Consider the following 19,636-nt stretch of genomic DNA (forward strand, 5'->3'; position numbering starts at 1 on the left):
CTATCCAACCCTGCTCACCAGTGATAGGGGTCATCGCGATTTTCTAGAAAACTTGATTTGTAACTGGTGTGATTTCTCTTGTGGTTGACTGAGCATATTTTAACTTTACTTTCAATATTTAAAACCTGGTAATAACATAGTAACAAGTCAAGTTTTGTTCAATCTCAACAACAACAAAGTAATATCATAATGTGTTATTTTATAAACTAATTAATTTCAAACTGGGAGCCCTTTGCACCAATCAGAAACAAAGAGCAGTTCTCAGCTTTTAAAAGGTTGGTCAACTCTGATCTATAAAATGCAGTTTGAAATTGATTATTAAAATAATCTCGAAATGTAAGTAAACACCATCAGTTTATCTTAATACAAGCTTCTATTACCCCGTATTCTATTACCCTGGAGTAATAGGGGAACTGAGCAAGCAGGTGGATAAGAGAGTACTCGGTTGGTTTGGACACATGGAGAAGGTGGATGAGGAGCAAATGTTGAAAAGGATCTACGGAGCAGAAGTCAATGGAAGGAGACCAAGAGGAAGGCCGCGATTGACGTGGATGGATGGTGTTATGAGTGCACTGCAGGAAAGAGGTCTAAATATAGTGGAATCTAGAGCTCTTGCTGGTGATACTAATGAGTGGAGAGGTGTTGTAAAAGGATAGTGGGATGTTTAGACGCACTCTAAGGGATGGGCAGAGCACCTGTATGATGCGGCAGGGGTAAACCAGTGAAAGCGGTCGGGCCCTGCTGTTGAACAGAAGAGTGTTGTGCCTGACCCGAGTGACATGGCCGCATTCTTGTGTCCCGTTTCATCTGGAGGGACGAAAGCATGACCAACTTGGGTGCCGAGGTGCTTAACTTGTTTGGGTGTTTAGGCATTTTGGTAGGCCATGGTTCAAAAATCTTTGTGTGTGGTATTTACTCCTTTTTCCCCTTTTTAATTTTCTTTGTTTTTGTATGTGTTTGTCTTGCTGTCGGTCACCCATCTCGAGGGATATGACCAGGGTTGATAGATAGATTACCCCGTATTCATGAAAAAAAAAAAAAACTCATTAACTGCTCTATAATATAATCAAGCCTCTGTGTACTTCACACGGAATCATGAAAATATAATGAAAATCATGACTTTAAATTGAGAATTTAAAAAAATCTGAAACTGGCAAATATTGTATCCCTTTTGTCTTTTGTCATAATCCTCTTGCAAGTGACCTTTTCCAGAGATCATATTCCATTTGAATAATGAAAAATCGCTAAAAAATCAAATCAAATCAAATAATACACGTCAACCTCTACATTTCCCCAGAATTTCTGCTTTTTTTTAACCATTTCAAATTATGTATGCCATAGTTTTCTGCGGGGAAAAAAAGTCAAGTTAAGTCATGTTTATTTGTACAGCCCTTTATCACAAGGAGTCTCAAAGGGCTGCACAGACTACAGGCTATTGCAATCTACACACTATTATTGCACCATCCCCTGATCTAAAACCTACATCAGGGAAAATAAAAACTCAAAAATCTCAACATGAGGTAAATGAAGACATCTTTAGATGGGACTGCACATGACGTGATCCCCTTCCAGGATGACCAGGCTGCAACAGATGTTGTAATAACAAAAATACACGATCCCAAGAGCCAATAAGGGATCTGCAGGTTTATGAGCGTTCTCCTGGTGCTGTGGAATGCTCTGTCCACTGAGATTCGATCTGAGACCACAGATTCAAAGATTGAGAAATTCATTTTACAAAGCGATTCCATACCTAGTGGTCACCACCATGTTTGTCTGGGATCTTGCTGCTATGCTAAGCTCATTTGGCACTGGTTTTGGTTCGCATTAGACAATACAGTGCCATCTAGTGGTCGGATATTACACAATTTACGTTTAAGTAAGATCTTTTATTAACCAATTTGACAAGACTAATCTTATTACAAAGAAATATAACATGTAGAAGTCTGAATGTTTATTGAATCATTAATGAAAGAAAGGATAGGTCTCGGGCAGCACGGCGGCACAGTGGTTAGCGTGTGTGTGGCACAGTTCTGAGGTCATGATATCAAACCTTCTGTGTGGAGTATGCATGTTCTCCCCGTGCTTGTGTGGGTTCCTCCCACATTCCAAAAACATGCATGTTAGGTTAATTGGCCGGTCCAAATTGTCCCTGGGTGTGAATGAGCGAGCAAATTGTCTGTCCCTGTGTGCCCTGCAACTGGCTGGCAACCAGTTCAGGGTGTCCCCTGCCCACTGCCCGAGGATGGCTGGGATGGGATCCAGCACCCCCGCGACCCTACTGGGGTTAAGCGGTGCGGATAATGGATGGATGGATAGGTCTCCAGGATCGGTCCCTTTGCCAAATTTGTGAACCCAATAGAGGGCTCCGCGCTTTGTGCTAAAAATAGTAACACGGCTTCGTGCCGCCATCTTGGAAGTCTGTCGATTACAAGCGGTGATAGCGAGAGGAGCAAATATTTACTGAGTTTGTCTATTTATTTACTCAACTAGCTTCGTTTGTGTATGGATTTTGTCCATCAACACTATGGAAAACTACGTGGAGAGTTTAGACAAGCAAGCACGCGAGCGGTACGCTGCGAAGTTGCATTTTATTGGAAAATTGGATCCCTACAAAATTAAAAACAAGGACTAGAAGTCTGATCCCGATTTGTTGCCGTGTGTGACTTACATCGAACTTGTTAACTATCTTATTTTCCACCCAAGTCCCTTTTGTGAACTGAAGGATTTTCAAAATTACAAAAGTATGGAAGCCTACGACAGATTTGTTGAGGAATCCTCTTACTAATGAAATGAACGAAATGATCTGCATTTATATAGCGCTTTTCAAGTCAATGACTTCCCAAAGCGCTTTACATTGTGCTTCACATTTCCCAATAGCGGCCGTGATCCTGCAGCCATGTAAGACGCTAACCTGCTTATTGGGGGTATTGGGGGTTCAGTGTCTTACCCAAGGACACTTCGGCATTTAACACGGACAAGCCGGGATTCGAACTGGGATCCCTTAATTCTAAAACGATCGCTCTACCTCCTGAGCTACTGCCGCCCCAACTGTGTTTGTCAAGGTTTGTGATGTGGCGAAAACATGCGAACATTGAATGATACTACACTGAAACTCAAAACGCTATCCCGCCCCCTTCAGCCATTGTAAATTAAAGGTGTTAATTATGAGCCTTTCATCTAAACAAAGATTGAAAATAAATACAATTGCAAACAGCGCATACTTGTTTGTTTGATACATGTGTATGGTGAAGTAGTTATTTAATAATGTTATCCACTGAGAGAGAAGAAATATCTCATCAAAGTGGATGAAATGCACATTTACTATGTATTCTTGGTATATACTTGTTCAACATCTAGATCTTTTAAGAATATTTTTTCAGAAATGTTACTCAAGAAGCAACACCTACAGTATTTAACCTAGCCATACTTGAATGGTGTCGACAGATGTACATGAAGTACACATGTCCCATAACCTTTTTAAAATTAATTTCTACATCATAAATAATTCAATTTACCTGTCAGAAAGTGGTCAGAACAAACACGAACACAGTCAAGCTTTGGCAAATTCGACCGGTTGATAGCTGCCAGCCACATTCGTCTTCGCCGTTCACTTTTCTCCTGAGCTTCAATCCCCTGATTGTAAACACACTTCGGAAGCCTAAAGAAGCCCTTCCCACCCTCTTCCCCTCGGCTACAACAGCCAACAATAACGCACGTATTCGGCATTACTATGTAGAATCTAACTGGTTCGCTGAACAATAACAATGAAGTGAAAAGCTTTGTGTACTTCCAAAATGGCCGCCAGCAATGCATTGTGGGTAATCTTAGGACCTCGAAGCACTCTATACGACCACCGACTCCAAATACCTGCCCACCCCAAGTTTGGACGGACACGGAAGTTGTGCAAGTTATTTTGTTGGCCACAAGAAGGCGCCACCGTCGAGTGTTTAGCGGAACAAAGTGTTCCCTCTCGCCGCATTGCTACAGCTCAGCGCCATGGAGCAAAGCGGGGGACCTCCCCGAAACAACCCAGCCGCAGGAAACCAATCCCTCGCCCGTGGCATCGACAGCAAGCGGCAAAAAGAACTGGAAAATGCCGCTTTGCAAAGCACTTTAATCGCACAGATGGATTCGGAGTCGAGGACGGACGCCGCAAGGTCGAGCGCGGATCTGCCCGCCGAGGAAGCGCAGCTCGACGGCTTGAGTTTGAGGGACCCCGCGGCCCCTTTGCTGCTCAGCTCGGGTTCCGAGGCAGAGCGAAGCCCACACGAGACCCAGGAGAGGACCCTGACGGACCATTTAAACAAACGGTTGCTTTCGTCTTTCCTGGAGAAGCTCAACAAAAACGACTTGGCGCTTCCCGGAGTGGAACGGCTTGACTGCGCTGTAGCCGACGAGGATTCGAACAGGGCCGCGGAAGAGTGGTGACTCACTCGGCGAACGCCTTGAACCACACGCTGTTCGCGAAAGCTACAATTTAGCAACGTTATCTAAGCCTTCACACTGACAATTCAACGCAAAGCTGTTTATGTTTGAAAGACAGTTGTGAATGGAATATGATGTGGAGATTTGCAGCAGCTTGGCAAAAAATTGAATCAAGGAAATTCCATGTCCTCTAAACAAGTTTAATTGTACTAGTCAAACTTTTCAACAACTTGTGCAAAATAAAGAACTGAGCTATGATAATTGACCGCTTGTTGTTGAATAATGCACCCAGAAAAAAAACTAGAGGCAGGCGATTTCTTTCCTCCCTATTTTGTCCAACATTTCACAAAGTTCTTGCAGGGTTCATCAAGTGCTTGAAACAGTAGACAATGCTTGCATTTTAATGTTATGTTTTCAAGGTTTGAATACTGCATGAATTTTGGCTGAAGTTCCTGTAATCGCACACAATTGTTGCCATGTTTCTCGGCAGTCTGGTTCGTTAGACCACCCATTAAATGAAGAAAATGAAATCGTGTCTGCCTCAAAATGAAAGATAAGAATCGTTTACCCAAGCGCATTTAAGAAATGCACGCACTTACACTCACATCATAAACGAGCTAACTGAGGCTGTTATCATGACTTTAAGCCAGGAGATAGCGGCAGAGAAAGTTCAAAATTCCGTACAGTTCTTTTAAACTTAAAAAATATTTTCCGTAGTCTGTAACCACCAGAGATACATCATTATTGTTTTTGGGTTTAATAATGATGATAATGGCAATTATTAGTTTTTAACAATATAATAATGTATTATCTATTCTCTGAATGGTAGTGGAAAATAGGTATTTAAAGTCCTATTTAACTAGGAAATAAATGTACAAAAACCATGTTTTTGGCAGTACCTGTAGCACAGTGATGCAAAACTCAGACCAGATCCAGAATTTCTGTTTTCAGGCTGGCTTAATCAGTAAAAAAAAGTCAACTTAAAATGTTTAGCTTACCATACTTTTTCAGTACAGTCACTCCTCTACTTACGACCATTGGAGTTCTGAAAAACGTTAGATGCGAAAAAATTTTTCGGAATATCAAAAAATACTTAGACATTGCTGTAAGTTAGATTTTGTATTGTGTGCACCCTTTTCCGAGTACAGGATATTGCTGTAGTGCTTTCCGCTGCTACGGGGATGTGGCGCTGTAAGAGGTCACCCAGCCTAGGAACATTCCTACTCGCTCCGGCCATCTCCTGGCTTGTCTCATCATTTCAGCCTTTTTTAAGTGTTGCAATAGGCAGAGGGGCTCATATTGTAATGGTTTTATAAGTCAGTTTTCACAATTTGAGAAATGTAATAATTTCAGTGTTGGACAAACAAACCACTCCATTGGCCAGGGTTTGTACACCATTTTCATGACCAAATTCAAACTTTCTTTGAAAACTTTCAATGCCATTTTTTTCTTTCTAGTACCTTTAAAGGAAGAAACAAAGCGCTGATCCAAATATTTTTTGTTTGTTTACTTTTATGACTAAAACAAAGTTGTGATCTTGTTGCTAGCACATGCATTGTGCTATTTTGAGCTGTTTCTATCTATGATCTACAATCTTTATCTGTCAATGGGTTGCTATAAACTGACATGAATGCTGCCATTTTGCTTTAACAATGCTTGGCTGCAGCTTGGCTATGTCACACTAGATAGATAGAGATAGATAGATAGATAGATAGATACTTTATTCATCCCCGAAGGGAAATTCACTTTTCCAGCAGCATCCCTAAGCTGAGAACAATCGAAAATAACTGAGAACAATCGAAAATAACACGGGAGCTGCTGGAGTGGCTGCCATTCGTGACGGCGCCGGAGAAACGATTCAATTTGAATCATGTACAAACAAACAAACAATTGAATCATGTACAAGAAACGATTCAATCTGAATCATGTACAAACAAACAAACAATTGAATCATGTACAACAAACAAACAAAATATTTATGTTTCAATAAGTGGAGTGTTAATAAAATGGGGGGAAAATAATTTCTGATACTGATATAACCAGGTAAAACTAATTTTAAGTTACCTGTCCAAATGAATGTTGTGCCATCTCACCTTTCCCACTCTCTCTGCTCGCTCCTGAAACTTTATCAAATAGTCCAAAATTTTACCTCATCTTCTCCGCTCACCTCGTCGTCCTCTTCTCCTTCCACTTCGCACTACAGAGACTTTTTAGCTGAGCCGTCTCTTATGACACCATCCCCTGATCTAGACCAAACTAATGCAAGCAAAAATGCAATGGCAAAGCAAAGCCACTGAGGAGCTAAACGATAAATATACTGCAAGGGGAGAAAGAACTAAGAAAGATGCTGAAAGAATTGGGCTTAATAAAAGGTATATTCAATTCTATTCTATATACTCACAGCAAGACAGACTATTTATATTAGCAATCAAAATAAGTCAATAAGTAAGATATGAATACACATTCTAAAATGCAAATGGCAATATATATCTTTTTTTCACAGTTTTGCGCACTTGGTATAGGGTGGGGATGACCCTGGAAAATAAACTGTCTCAAAGCCAGTTTGTCCTTGTTTTAAGGGACCTTTAGCGCCTTTTCAGAGGGCAAGAGTGTTTTCCAACACAGAAACTCCAACATACTAGTTTCAGTGGAAACTTGGTCTCCTCTTAACATTTCCCATCATAAGGAAAAGTCAACAAACCAGCAAGCGTGCATCCACATTTACAAACACACTCACCCCCTCTAACAGGTTAGAAGGTGCCGTCATAAGCTGAGAAAAGCTATCAGGGAGAAGCATAAAGAATGGACGGAGTTCCTGGTCAGCGACTTGACCTAGTTTACAAATACAAAAAAGGGTCTATAGGTGTTGGGTTAACTAAGCCATGGTTCTCATTTTCCTTATCCCTTGGCTGAAGGATGAGGACAAAAAGGGATAGAGAGATTTTCCAGATGGAGGGTTTTTTCCCTTTCCGCCATGTGGCTAACATTCCCTGCCAACGTGCTGCTTTGTCTGCCCCAAATGTAGGCAAGAAAAGAATTAACAACTGACTGTTTTGGTGCAAGGGCAAATGATATTTAATTTCTGACTTGTGATGAAAATAATTCCTGATCATTTAAATAAGTCGAGTGTTAGAACACCGTTTATGGATCAATTATTTTATTATTGCTACCAAATTTATCTATTTATTATTTTGATAAATGAAATCACGAAATTGTAAAGTTAAACAAGAAATAACTTTGACACTGAATGTATATAACCATAACTTTTTATTTCAATGATGACAGGTGAGCAAAACTGCATACAACAAATGGTAAAGATAATTTCATGCTCAAGGAATGTTAGATTGCTCAGCAATGTTCCTTGATCTGACGATTATCAAAGGTAACAGAAATCTTGCATATAAATGTTTTAAAGATACCGCTACTCTATTCAACTTACTATCAGGAGAATTTTTGATTTTAAGCTGGAAGCATTAAACTAGTGCTTGTTCGTGAGATAAATACAGCTAATCACACCTGAACCATGGAATTAGAGTTTAAGATTTCCATTTTTTGAGTGTGGTTTGCATGACTTTTCCGTGGCTCCAACATAGGCTCACTCTGTCTTTCTTCACACGTCCCCTTAAAAAAAAGAAAAACAAATTGGTTTACAGTTAACTATGAAAGATATCAATTACGGACTTATGGCACATAATTTAATACTGAACCAAAAACATGTTGGTGAGTGATCGACAGTTATGGGAAGAGGAGTGAATCAGTCATACATTGAACATTGAATGGAAATTAAAACTGAAATTATCAATGTATACAATGCCTAGCGAAAGTATTGCCTCCCTCCCAAGAACCTTTAGTCATATTGCCATGTTTCAGGCTTCAAACCCAAAGCTAAAAAAAACAAAAATATTTTCTAAGAGCCAACAACATGAGAGTCACAATCGGAAATGTGGAACCAATTATTTACCATTAAACTGTAAATTATATTTACAACAACAAAAACCTGAAAAGTAGGTATTGCAAAAATATTGGTCCCATCCCCTCTCAGCTCAACAAACTGACTCCAGAAATTGCCTGATGACTTCTGAATGATTCAATGACAACCTAAATGACCAACAATGACAAGGTGCAAGTGTGTTATTAAATCTCAGTTTATATGTACTTGCTCTGTGATGGGATCAGAGTTCTGTGAAAGGAGGCACCGGAGACCAGGCATCCTTATGCAGACCAAAGAGCACACCAGGCACGTCTGGGATAAAGTTGTGAAAAAGTTCAAAACAGGAATGGGATACAAGTAGATTTTGGAATATTTACACATCTCTCGGAGCACTGTGTGAGCAATGATAGAAAAAATAGAGAAAGAGCTTAAAACCACTGCAAATTACTAAGATCTGGCCATTAATGCAGTTACTGAAGGATATCAAGCTGCAGGGCTGGCCAAAAGAGAGAAGTGCAGTACTTAAGTTGATTCAGCCTTATTGGACTTTTAGAGAGGAAATCACACACAAATCTGGACTGATGTTCAAAGGGGCGAAGCTCATTGTTCCCACTCAAATGAGGCAGGAGATGTTGAGCAAAATACATGAGTATCATTCAGGCATTATGAAGTGCAAAGAGCGAGCCATAGACATTCTGTATTGGCCAAACAGAACTTCTCAAATAGAGAATCTGGTGTCTCATTGTGCTAGCTGCCAGGAGAACCAGAAAAGTAACCAGAGAGAACCATTGATTTCACACCCACTTCCAGAAAGACCATGGAAAAAAGTGGGTACTGACCTCTTTCATTATATAGGATCTGACTACATGTTCTGTGTTTATTTTTCCAAATTCCCAGAAATAATTAAAATGAAAAATGCCACCACTAGCAGTGTGATAGTAGCACTGAAGTCTCTTCTAGAAATGGCAGTTGTGACATTTATGATAACGGACCACAATATGACAGTGCCGAAATCAAAGACTTTGCTAACCAGTGGGAGTTTAGACATCTCACTTTCAGTACTGGGCATGCACAATCCAATAGACAAGAAGAGAAAACAAACAATAAAACATTTGTGGAAGAAAGCAGAGGATGGTTGTGGTTACCCCTAGATTTCACTTCTGGAATATTGCAATACACCACTGGAGAAGTTAGGACTGTCAGCAGCCCAACTGCTAATGCGAAGTCAGCTGAAAGGAAATCTACAAAGATCAACAACTCTACTGACACCAAAAAGATCGGAACAAGTGCACAGCCAGCTGAGTGAAAAGCAACAAAAACAGAAACTGTACTTTGACCGTCAAACAAAAATCTTGCCTGACTTGCAAGAAGTAGACATGGTCAGAATGCATAAAGGAGAGACCTTGAGGCCAGCTGTAGTCCTAAACTAACACGAGCAGCCAAAATCTATAGTTGTTTGTACGGCTAATGGGACACAGTTCAGGAGGAACATTTAAGGAAAACAAGTGAGGAGACCTTTCCTCACACTGAGGATTTGGACATGGACTCAGAGACACAAAACTGGGACACAAGTGTGAAACATAAAAATGAAACATTAGCAGGAACACCAGAGCGCACAGTAGTTGTAGACCACTCCCAAATACCTGGTGAGCAATCTGAACAACATTATTATACACGGTTTGGTAGACAGAGTAAACCACCTATCGGATATGGATATTGACTGAATAAAAGGACAATTAACTTATGTTTCATGAACCGATACTCGTCTGCACTAAATGTTGACTATTGCCTAATATTTGTCTTGTGGACACGTTGTGGACATTTCGTTCTGTATACACGTGTACTAGAATGACAATAAAGTAGATCTGAATCTGAATCTGAATCTGTTAATGCTTTTTGGGAAATGTGAAAAAGGAAAAAAAAAGTACAGCGTGTGGAAAAAAAAACATAAAAAGGGGGATGTCATATATTTGTATATAATCTATATATTATAAGTATTGTGTATTGATCACGGTCACGTGAATGTACCTTACAGGCACCCACATCTGTCAGTATAAAAGGAAGTGCCATAAGGCCTTTAATTGTTGGATTATGACAAGAATACGGTCTGTTTAAATGCTGCCCTGCCAGAAATGATAAATCCTGAGACAAGACAAAGTCGTACACCAAAAAAGCTACGTAAGTGCTTAGACATTGATGAGGGATAACATAGGATTTTCTTCTGCCACAATAGTAATACTTACTAACTTACCTCACATTGTGGTTGTGTGACTGTCTGTCTCTTTGCCAAATCCCACCACAACAAACCGCTTTTAATATCAGCTCTCTTTGTGGGTCCTGCATGTTATGAGAAATGTGTTCAGTTCCACATTGTGAAGTAAAACTTGTGTTCATGTTTTCCTATATAAATAAGGGTTAATTTGTTTTAATGTCTCAATGCTTTAGTACAGTACCTGTAGCAAAGCTCACAAGGATCCCAACTAGTACAGCCGTGCTGGTGGCCATGGCTCCAAAATATAGGTAGGAGATGGAGTAGAGGTTTTGCAGGCCCCTTGATATTGGGAAAAAGTAAACATCATTTCTTATTTAATGTCTTTAATTTTCCCGATAACAATAGGACTGAGAATCCCCATACCTGTTTCCAATCATCCACACCTGACTATCATTAAGGACAAAGTATAAAATGACTGCATTGACTCCTTTTGGTCGGGGCTTCATCAATAGTACCATCACATTGTTTATTCTGTTTGTGAGGTTTGGTCTTTGTTAATTCGTTGGACATTGTGCTGATTTTTGGCTTATTTTTATCTGTTGATCCTTGTTTTTGTCAATAAATCCCGTCCTTTGCTGAGTATAGCTGCCTCGGTATGCTTCCCAGCATTTGTGTTCACCTCCACAAACCATAACAATTGTACAAATTAAAAAAAATTAAAAATTAAAATAATTTAAAAAACTCCTCAAGAAGTTGTTCATCGCGAGCCTCTGATTTACTCACCTGAAATTAAACGAACATGCAAAGGACAAGAGAAGAAATTCTCTGTCTTAACATAGCCATTTTTACATATGTGTATTTAATAAACTTTTTGGGAAATAGTTCTCTGACAGGCTAACCTTGGTTCATCAGGATGAGGTGGCGTTGAGAGTGAGTATTGCTGCTGAGTGCCATTTAGTGTTATGTTACCATGTACACACTCAGATGCATAATTAGGTAACACGCCCATAGTATTTGGACTGGGTGGGTATAGAGTGGACCCGACAGCCAGCCAAAGTGAGACGCAGTATCCAGCTGCTGTCCCTAGGAATGCCCCCTGAAACATAATTTTAAGAAATTTAACTCATCATAGTTTTTTGCATATTTGAATTTCGAGATTATAAACAAGAGCCTTACCTTGCGATTTGAGGAAGGAATAAATATCCCAAGGATGAATACACCTAGTAATGGACCACTGACCACAGCCATGACTGTAAAAGACCCCTGAGGAGAGAGTACCAGTACTATCACTGTGGAGAAAAAGCTGGGCTGAAAATGTGAACAGGTTACAGTTTTGCATCTCTTACCAACATCTCCTGGATTGTTATGACCTGAAACTATTCTATTCTATTCTAACAGAAAATATTAACATTCCTAATCCAGGAATGAATCATTAACAAAATGTTAAAGATCTGTCCCCAAATTTAATGTTGAGGATTCCTTGAGCCGAGAGCCATTTATATTTTCTCTTTATTTTTAATGACACATAATGTCATCGCTTTGGTGCTGGCTCATAAATAAAGCTGCAGCCATTAAGTATCATAACATTTTCTCTTGGAAAAATTGTGGGAAGGTTGTTTTAGTCCAACTTGTTTCTCTAAAAGCACATCCAGGCACATTTTTTTCACACAACAAATATTCAGCCCCTTGTAGCCACTAAAAGTAAATTTTAGGAAAAACCTATAAATATTGCTCTGAATGTTGCTATAAATGTTACAATATAAATTGGTTCTTAAAATCATATGAAATTATTGGCAGGTTAGAATAATATAAATCCTAGATCCTGCTCAGGAAATGGCTACACAGCAGGATTAATGCTCCTATTGGTTTGAATTAAGGCCATTTGTCATCCCAAAACCAGCATCACTGAACATATTTTGTATAACTCTCAATATAAAAGATGCCATGTGTAGAATGGTCTACCTGTAGAACTCCCCAGTCCAAAAACGAGGCTAGAACAGCTACGAGAATACAAGCAACTCCATAGAGGAAAGCTTCAGAGGGAACAAAAAAAAATACTGATCATTTTTTGGTCCTCACTGAATGTGCATCACTTATAAAATGACTTTGATAGACCTGCACAGGGTATGAAATAGGAACATAATGAATGGGTGAGTAGCATTCAACCTTACACAGCCCTTTGGAAATATAGATCTGTTTCTTCTGGCTCGTGTGTAGTAGATGTCGTTGAAAGAGATCCTCCATTGTGACTGCAGCCATAGCATTGATACTGGTGGAAACTGTGCTGGATAAAACATGTTACACATAAGGGAAAGTCTCTCAATCCATTTGATTTCTTGATTATATTTGTATTCATTTCATTGTCTGCTATGCCTCAGGAAATGGTTCCATTTCTTCTCGTGACCATAAATTGATAATTACCTTTGTAAAATGATAGAATGATGTACTGCAGGGCGTTTTGAGGTTCAGAGCTTTGGGTGTCCTGAGCACCCAGAGTGTCTGGCTGATTAAAAACATTTATTTTTTTCATTTAAATTAAAATTATATTACTCGTAAAATTCAATTGATTTTAATCAAAATATTTTGTCAAAGGCTTTTTTTTTTATCAATTGCATTTTTGTTTTAGGGGAGTTTTTGGTAGTTGAATGTTCCTTTTTTAAATTAAAAAAAGAATTATCGCCCACTTGGGCTTCCATAATAACGTACTCAGACCGTAATACACCGGGGCCTCCACAGACTCCGCCATTATGCTGTAAGTTAAACAAGTCAAGCAAAAGGGGAGCCGGGAGGTTGGCGAGAGCAGTCCTGGTAATCAAACGGACTGCCGGGGCAGTCTTTAACATCGTGTTGTTTACATTTTGGTATTGTTTTACTTTTTTATGTTCAAGCTAGCGGTTTTCTTTACAATTAAGCCTATCCTGTCCTTTGATAAAGAAAATAAAGATTTTAAATTGCTATAACTTATGGGGGTGTCTGAGTTAAATTTGCAAGTGCTTGGGCAGACCCAAAATTGGCTGGTTAGGCTGTGCCTTTAAAAGTTATCTACATGGCATCTCTACTGCCCAAAAATGTCAAAGTTTGGCCGTATGATTTGGTTTTCTCTTTCTCTCCCCCTTGCTTTCCCATTTCCTTTTTGGTCACTTGCTTCTTGGCTCTAATTTTCACTCACACCTAGTGTCACTTTCCCTGATTGCACCCTAATCAGCTCTCCTGCTAAACATTTAAGCACTCCTGTTTTGGGAAAGTTTGTCAGTTCGTTGCCACTCTTGTCTTTAGCGTCGTCTCAGCCATGTTTTGCCTACAGTGTACCGAACCCTAGTCTCCTTTCCAGACCACAAATTCCGCCTGATGAACATCTGGACTAAGTGTTTACCTGATCACCAACACCTTGCCTGCTCTTGGACCTCGACGACAGCCTCTGGAGGTCAAGATACCGTTGCCTCAATTTTTCTGTCTCATTTGTGTACCGAACCTTGACCGAATAAACTACCAATTGTTGCCTTTGTCCTTGCGCCACCCTGAACAGGTCCTTGACAGAACGAACAGGCCAACACTGAAGCAGCAAACACGGATAATGTGTGCCAAGGAAAAGGAGACCATCGACGCAAGAAGAAACCATGGCTTTTCTGAATGGCAAAGTTATGAGGTAGTTGGTACACTAAAACCATGTTTTGCTGGACTTGTTGGACTAACTCAAGGATGACAAAACAGAACAAGCAAAAACCTCAGGACCCATGGATTTTTTGGCATCCAGACCCCTAATGCCCTAAACCTGTACACTTCAAAAAATGTTGACCTACAGTCACCAAACCCATCCATCTCCCTCCCAGAAAAATTCTCTGGCGAATCGGATCAAAACGGCGGTGGCAGCTTTTCCTGACGAGCCGTCCAAGGTAGCCTTCCCACCTCACGAGAAGAGCAGAGGCGTGGGCTACAGCGAAATGGAGTCCATGTTCGACACTCTGCAACTCACCTGCTTGTCATGCATCCTGCTCAGAGAAGAGAGTGGAGCTCATGGAGATCAGAAGTATGTGCCTCTCTCCGGTAGAAAGAAGCAAACAACGCCTTGAAGGACGTAGTTTTTCTTGTAAGGCAAGAGGACATTTGCATTCCTGTCTCACCAAAGAGGTCAGGTGTGGACAAGGGAAAACTGTAAGTGATCTTAGGAAGAGCAGTATGGACAGTATCATTCAAGGGAGTATCCCCGTAATGATTTAACATGAGCAAAAGAGTGGTTCTTCCATTCATGGTCTTCCAGATGACGTAGTATCTGACCGGATCCACAGTTCATCTTCGGGTTCTGGAGGGAGTTTTGAAAAACTTATGGGGGCCACGGTTAGTTCGTCATCAAGGTTTCACCCCCAATCCAATGGTCAGACTAAACAACTAGACCAAATTTATGACAAATTTAATAACATGACAAATTTAACACTATATACTGACATTAATGTGCGCAGGTAAACATGTTATTCAAATGTGTCTACATGCCAAATAATCAGAAAAAGAAAAGGACTAACCCCACCATTTTAAGACCTTTATTGGATTTTTGTGCGTATCTACCTGGCTTTACATTACCGAATTACTGACAGTAGTCAGATTTCAATGGAGCACTATTTCATGTAAAATAATCTTTTCTGTATTTGCTGTGAAACTTAATATTGCCACAATGTACTATTTTATTGTACAAACAGAGGAAGATTTGGTGGGATTGTTATCTGGAACGTTTTGTGGGCAAATATTTGGTTCTTCTGAGTGCGTCTCCATCAGGAATGTACAAATGAAGCTTCATGAAGCAGTGGCAATGCTTTTTCATGCTACTTATTATCTGTGGAGGGCACTGTTGTTGAGAATCTGTGATGCTTTTGATTTTTCAAGTGTAACTATAATGTTCTCTTTAATTAGTAGATGGCAAAGGATTACTATTTACTTTGTACGTTAAGATGAGTCTTTTTAACGTAAAATATAACATTACAATAAAAATGTCGCACATCTATTGAGAAGGAGCCCAGTCGGCACACCTAATGATACCAGTTCAAGACAGTTTCATGAGAACAACCATATAGTCTCAATTTAGGCGACATTTTAGCCTATCTTGAAAAGGTATACCTAAGAAAAGGAATCTTTAACATTTCATATGACTTGTTTACCCATATATATATATATATATATATATATATATATATATATATATATATATAAGTATCTATTGGGTAAACACATTTTCAAGATTTTGGGTACAAACTTCTTTTACTATGCGGCTATTTTAAAGCAGTTGTAAGGGGTTGCTTTTATGGGATGTAAGCTTATATGCAAGTATATACCGTACTTGAAGTTGTTTTGGTTTCTCTGGTCATTTTGTTTTTTTTGACAAAAAGGTTAATATATTCCCGTTTTTTAATCCGCACAATCCTTTAATTCAATGCATTTGAGAAGTTGATTTTTTTTTCTTGATTTGCAGCATGTCATTAGGGTGGAATGGGTGGTCCTCAAATCAGACCAATTGAGAACCACTGCTCTAGATAGCAGTCTTCGTTTATAGATGGAAGTATAATAATACGCCTTTACTATCTTGAATCACTACACCAAGATCAGCATCTATTGTAGATAAGCAAAATGTATTGCAAGAGCTTCATAAAGCCTCATTTCCTTACCACAATTGAAGCCTGGTTGTCGGTATTTGCCAATCCTACCTTTACATGAGGCAAACTCTTTCTTATTTTAAGAATGCTTCGCTGACAGTTTGGGATACTTTTCAAGATGGAAATACCTCAGAGTGCCACTGTATGCACAGGCCAGGAAAAGACCCGGAAAGCCAGTATAGTTCTTGAATATATCCAGCACAAAGTAGGGCATATACTGCATCATAAAAATGGAAAGCAAAATGAACATTTTAGAGTTAAATCATGTTCCCTGTTGCCATTCATAGGTTCTCTCCTGCATTATCGTGTATAACAGCAAACACTCATAACCACAACTTACAAGATCAGGAGAAGCCACTCTGCCAGACTTCAGTGGATCACACTTGATATAATAAGAAAACATAATGATGCCGCAGACAGCTGCACTCCCCACGATTAGGCATAATCCCACTTGGTTGACAAATATTGCCCTGTAAAAATAATCACAAACCCACATCAAACAACAGCTTCGTGAACATGTGTTTTAAAATCTGGTTCAAAACCCATGCCAGATGAAAAAGCTTGATACACGTTATACAATTTGATTATATTATCATCTGAGTCCACTGTTTTTAGCCCATTACATAAATGATCAATTGTTATGGGATACCTATTCTGTGATATTATTAGTGCGTTTCAGCACTACCAGAAAACACATTGCAATATACATCGGATAGTGTGTGTGTGTGTCATAACAAATTCCTTAACGTTAATATAAGCAGCATACACTTCCATGAAGTATTTCCTACTTTTCAAATACCATATTTTCTGGACTGTCACCTAAAAGCCCCAAATTGGCCAGATATTTGAAAGTGCGCCTTATATACCAGAAAATACGATGGATAAAAACGGAAATGCAAAATTACAATTAAATGATCCTGCATATGGTAATTGTTCTGCTTTTGAGAAACAGTGGTCTACAAGTGCCCTCTGTCGGTTAATATTATACATGCTTGTTACATTTCAACCAAAGAGGAAAGGTGTTCTTTCAATAACAAAAATTTAAACAAAAGTTGTTTTCTTTTTTTTTTAAATCCAATTTTCAGGTCTTTGTAAATTATTTGAGACCTTTTCATCCAATTGTTTGGTTCACAATCATTTGCGCCAGTGTAAGGTGTACTGACTTTGAGAAACATATAAAGGGGTTTTGGAGCTGCCTCTTTATGTTAATCTTAATAAAAGAGAAACGCAAAACTTTCGAATCATTGTCTCCACTAGTGGTGTATCGGGCAAAACTTCGGAGTGAGGAGAGCACAATAACCATTTATGAATTAATTCAATTTTGTAATGAAAGCAGTTGTCATCATGTTAATTCATGATGGATCAAATTAAATCTTTTTTCATATATTGGTATTTATCTTCTATCCAAAGCCAGCTCCTACAGCAGTTTTGATTGCATGCGCCTTATAATCCTGTGCACCTTATAGTGCGGGATATACATTACACTGTATTACTGTAATAAAGGCATCAATTTTGTTGAGAGCTCAGGTAATAACGAACCATGGTTCATCGACTTTCTGAAGCAACAATGATGACATAATCACTCAATACTAACTCCGAAATGGGCACAAAAAGGGATCGACAAACAAGGTTTAATTTATCTCAACTCATATTCTGCCAAAATAGTTTAAACTAAAAGGCTCCCATACAATATAACACTGTTGGGGAATCCATCTAGGTGATTTCCACTTTAAATGAGTGACTAATTCAAAATTTTAATTTACACTGTCAGAGTCTATCTTTTATCTTATCTATATCTAAACATTATCAGTGTTTGTATCTTAAAGAATCTGGACTCTGAACAGATAAAAACCCTATTGTTAATTTAACGCTGCCATTTTCTCTGTGTATTGATTGTTTGACTGATAGACATTTTATCCTTTGTTCATTGAATACAAGGTTACAATCGATTTAAAATCCAAAACTTTGCTAAACAAGTGAGAAAACAAGCCTGGCAATGCCGAGCTTGCCAGGCTCGGTACTGTTTATTTCTTTATACTTTTAAGGTTTGCATTGCAGTTATTTAATAAACCATATTTAATGTCTAAAAAATTTGTGCTGTGTTTATCATAGTTATAATGACCCAGGTCATGACATTTCCAAGCAGGTAACCTGATAGTGTTGATTGATACTATCCTGTATTTACTTGGATTGGATTGATACCCAAATTCCAAGTATTGACCTCACCTAGTGCAATAACTTGCAATAAACAGTTAACATTGAGCCGACAGTTCAGATCAGAACAGACTGAGGGATAGTTTCCTCCCAAGAGCAATCCACACACTAAACTACTGTTTTTGCAACACAGTTTTAAGTGCAATATCCTGGTTTAAAGATCAATAGCATGGTTGGGCATAGTTTTTATTTTAGATGCAATTACCATATATTAGAGGTAAATAATGTACAATTTTCTATTTATTATTTTTTTCATACTGTATACTGCCGACTGGAGCGCAACCTTAATTTCGCTGCAGCAACACAATGATAATATGGATCATTCCGATTCTCGTTCTGAAATTGTGCCTCTAGTTTTAGTGATGTGAGGTTAGAGTTGCTCAACTTGTCATTGAAAACCTTGCTGATAGGACGCGGATGTCTGTCCCGTTTCCTGATACATGAGAACCATATTTTATGTATTCATCCGACCACTTTGTTTTTGCTCAAATGGATAGTGTCGATTGAAATATGAAAGAAGTAATTGCAAGACTCTCTATGATGACATTCACACGTTGCGAGCGCTAACCTCTGTGCAGCATTGCTACACCAAGCAATATTATGTAATAAACTTGATGAGTCTGTGTGTCGTAAGTTATGCAGTAGAGGCTCTACTGAACCCCAGACACAGGCTCACCAATACCCTTGGGTTCGAGCAAACCCAGGTTAAGAACCACTGCTCTAGGAGTTTCACCTCTATGAATATGTTATGTGTGTGTGCTCTATAACTATCCATCCATCTATTTTCTGTGCTGCTTATTCTCACTAGGGTCACAGGGGTGCTACAGCCTATCCTAGCCATCTTCGGGTACTGGGCAGGGGACATCATGAATTGGTTGCCAAGTTGCAGGGCACACAGAGACAGACAACTCACTCGCTCTTTAACAACTAGGGACAATTTGGACTGGCCAGTTAACCTGACATGCGTGTTTGGGGAATGTGGGAGGAAACCCACGCAGGCATGGGGAGAACAAGCAAACTCTGCACAGGGAATCTGTGGTTGCTGGTATTGAACCCCTGGACCTCTGCACTCATCCGCCGTGCTGCTGCTCTATTAGTTTAGAATAATTTAGTACCATCAGTGCCACTTTTGTTGAGTTATGAATTGACTGCAAGCTGCAAATACTATAATTTTACTTATGCAGTGCTTGCTATCTCACATGTTTAACATGTTTG

General features: G+C 39.2%; 1 protein-coding gene and 1 long non-coding RNA gene across 5 annotated transcripts in view; one reads left to right on the forward strand and one right to left on the reverse strand.

Moving 5' to 3' along the window:
• The window catches only part of LOC148355073 (uncharacterized), a 35,508-nt gene that overhangs the window by 15,394 nt on the left and 478 nt on the right, over nt 1-19,636 (forward strand). For 2 of the 4 annotated variants that reach the window (XR_015852263.1, XR_015852262.1), the window contains exons 2-4: nt 13,900-13,992; nt 14,095-14,214; nt 14,399-14,595. This is a non-coding gene — a long non-coding RNA (uncharacterized LOC148355073). Of the gene's footprint in view, nt 1-13,687; nt 13,993-14,094; nt 14,215-14,279; nt 14,596-19,636 lie in introns of those variants that run through there. The other 2 variants (XR_015852264.1, XR_015852265.1) reach the window with 2 other exon arrangements.
• The window catches only part of slc5a5 (solute carrier family 5 member 5), a 30,368-nt gene continuing 18,405 nt past the window's right edge, over nt 7,674-19,636 (reverse strand). Inside the window, exons 8-16 of the mRNA XM_088350116.1 lie at nt 16,548-16,677; nt 16,336-16,424; nt 12,740-12,852; nt 12,531-12,601; nt 11,745-11,831; nt 11,468-11,664; nt 10,810-10,907; nt 10,608-10,693; nt 7,674-8,046 (exon numbers count right to left, since the gene is read on the reverse strand). Of these exons, the coding sequence (XP_088206242.1) occupies nt 7,936-8,046; nt 10,608-10,693; nt 10,810-10,907; nt 11,468-11,664; nt 11,745-11,831; nt 12,531-12,601; nt 12,740-12,852; nt 16,336-16,424; nt 16,548-16,677 (982 nt within the window). The 3' untranslated portion in view covers nt 7,674-7,935. The remainder of the gene's footprint in view (nt 8,047-10,607; nt 10,694-10,809; nt 10,908-11,467; nt 11,665-11,744; nt 11,832-12,530; nt 12,602-12,739; nt 12,853-16,335; nt 16,425-16,547; nt 16,678-19,636) is intronic.

Source organism: Urocampus carinirostris, chromosome 12 (assembly GCF_059441175.1).
Source record: "Urocampus carinirostris isolate Australia breed hairy pipefish chromosome 12, RoL_Ucar_1.0, whole genome shotgun sequence".
NCBI lineage: Eukaryota > Metazoa > Chordata > Actinopteri > Syngnathiformes > Syngnathidae > Urocampus > Urocampus carinirostris.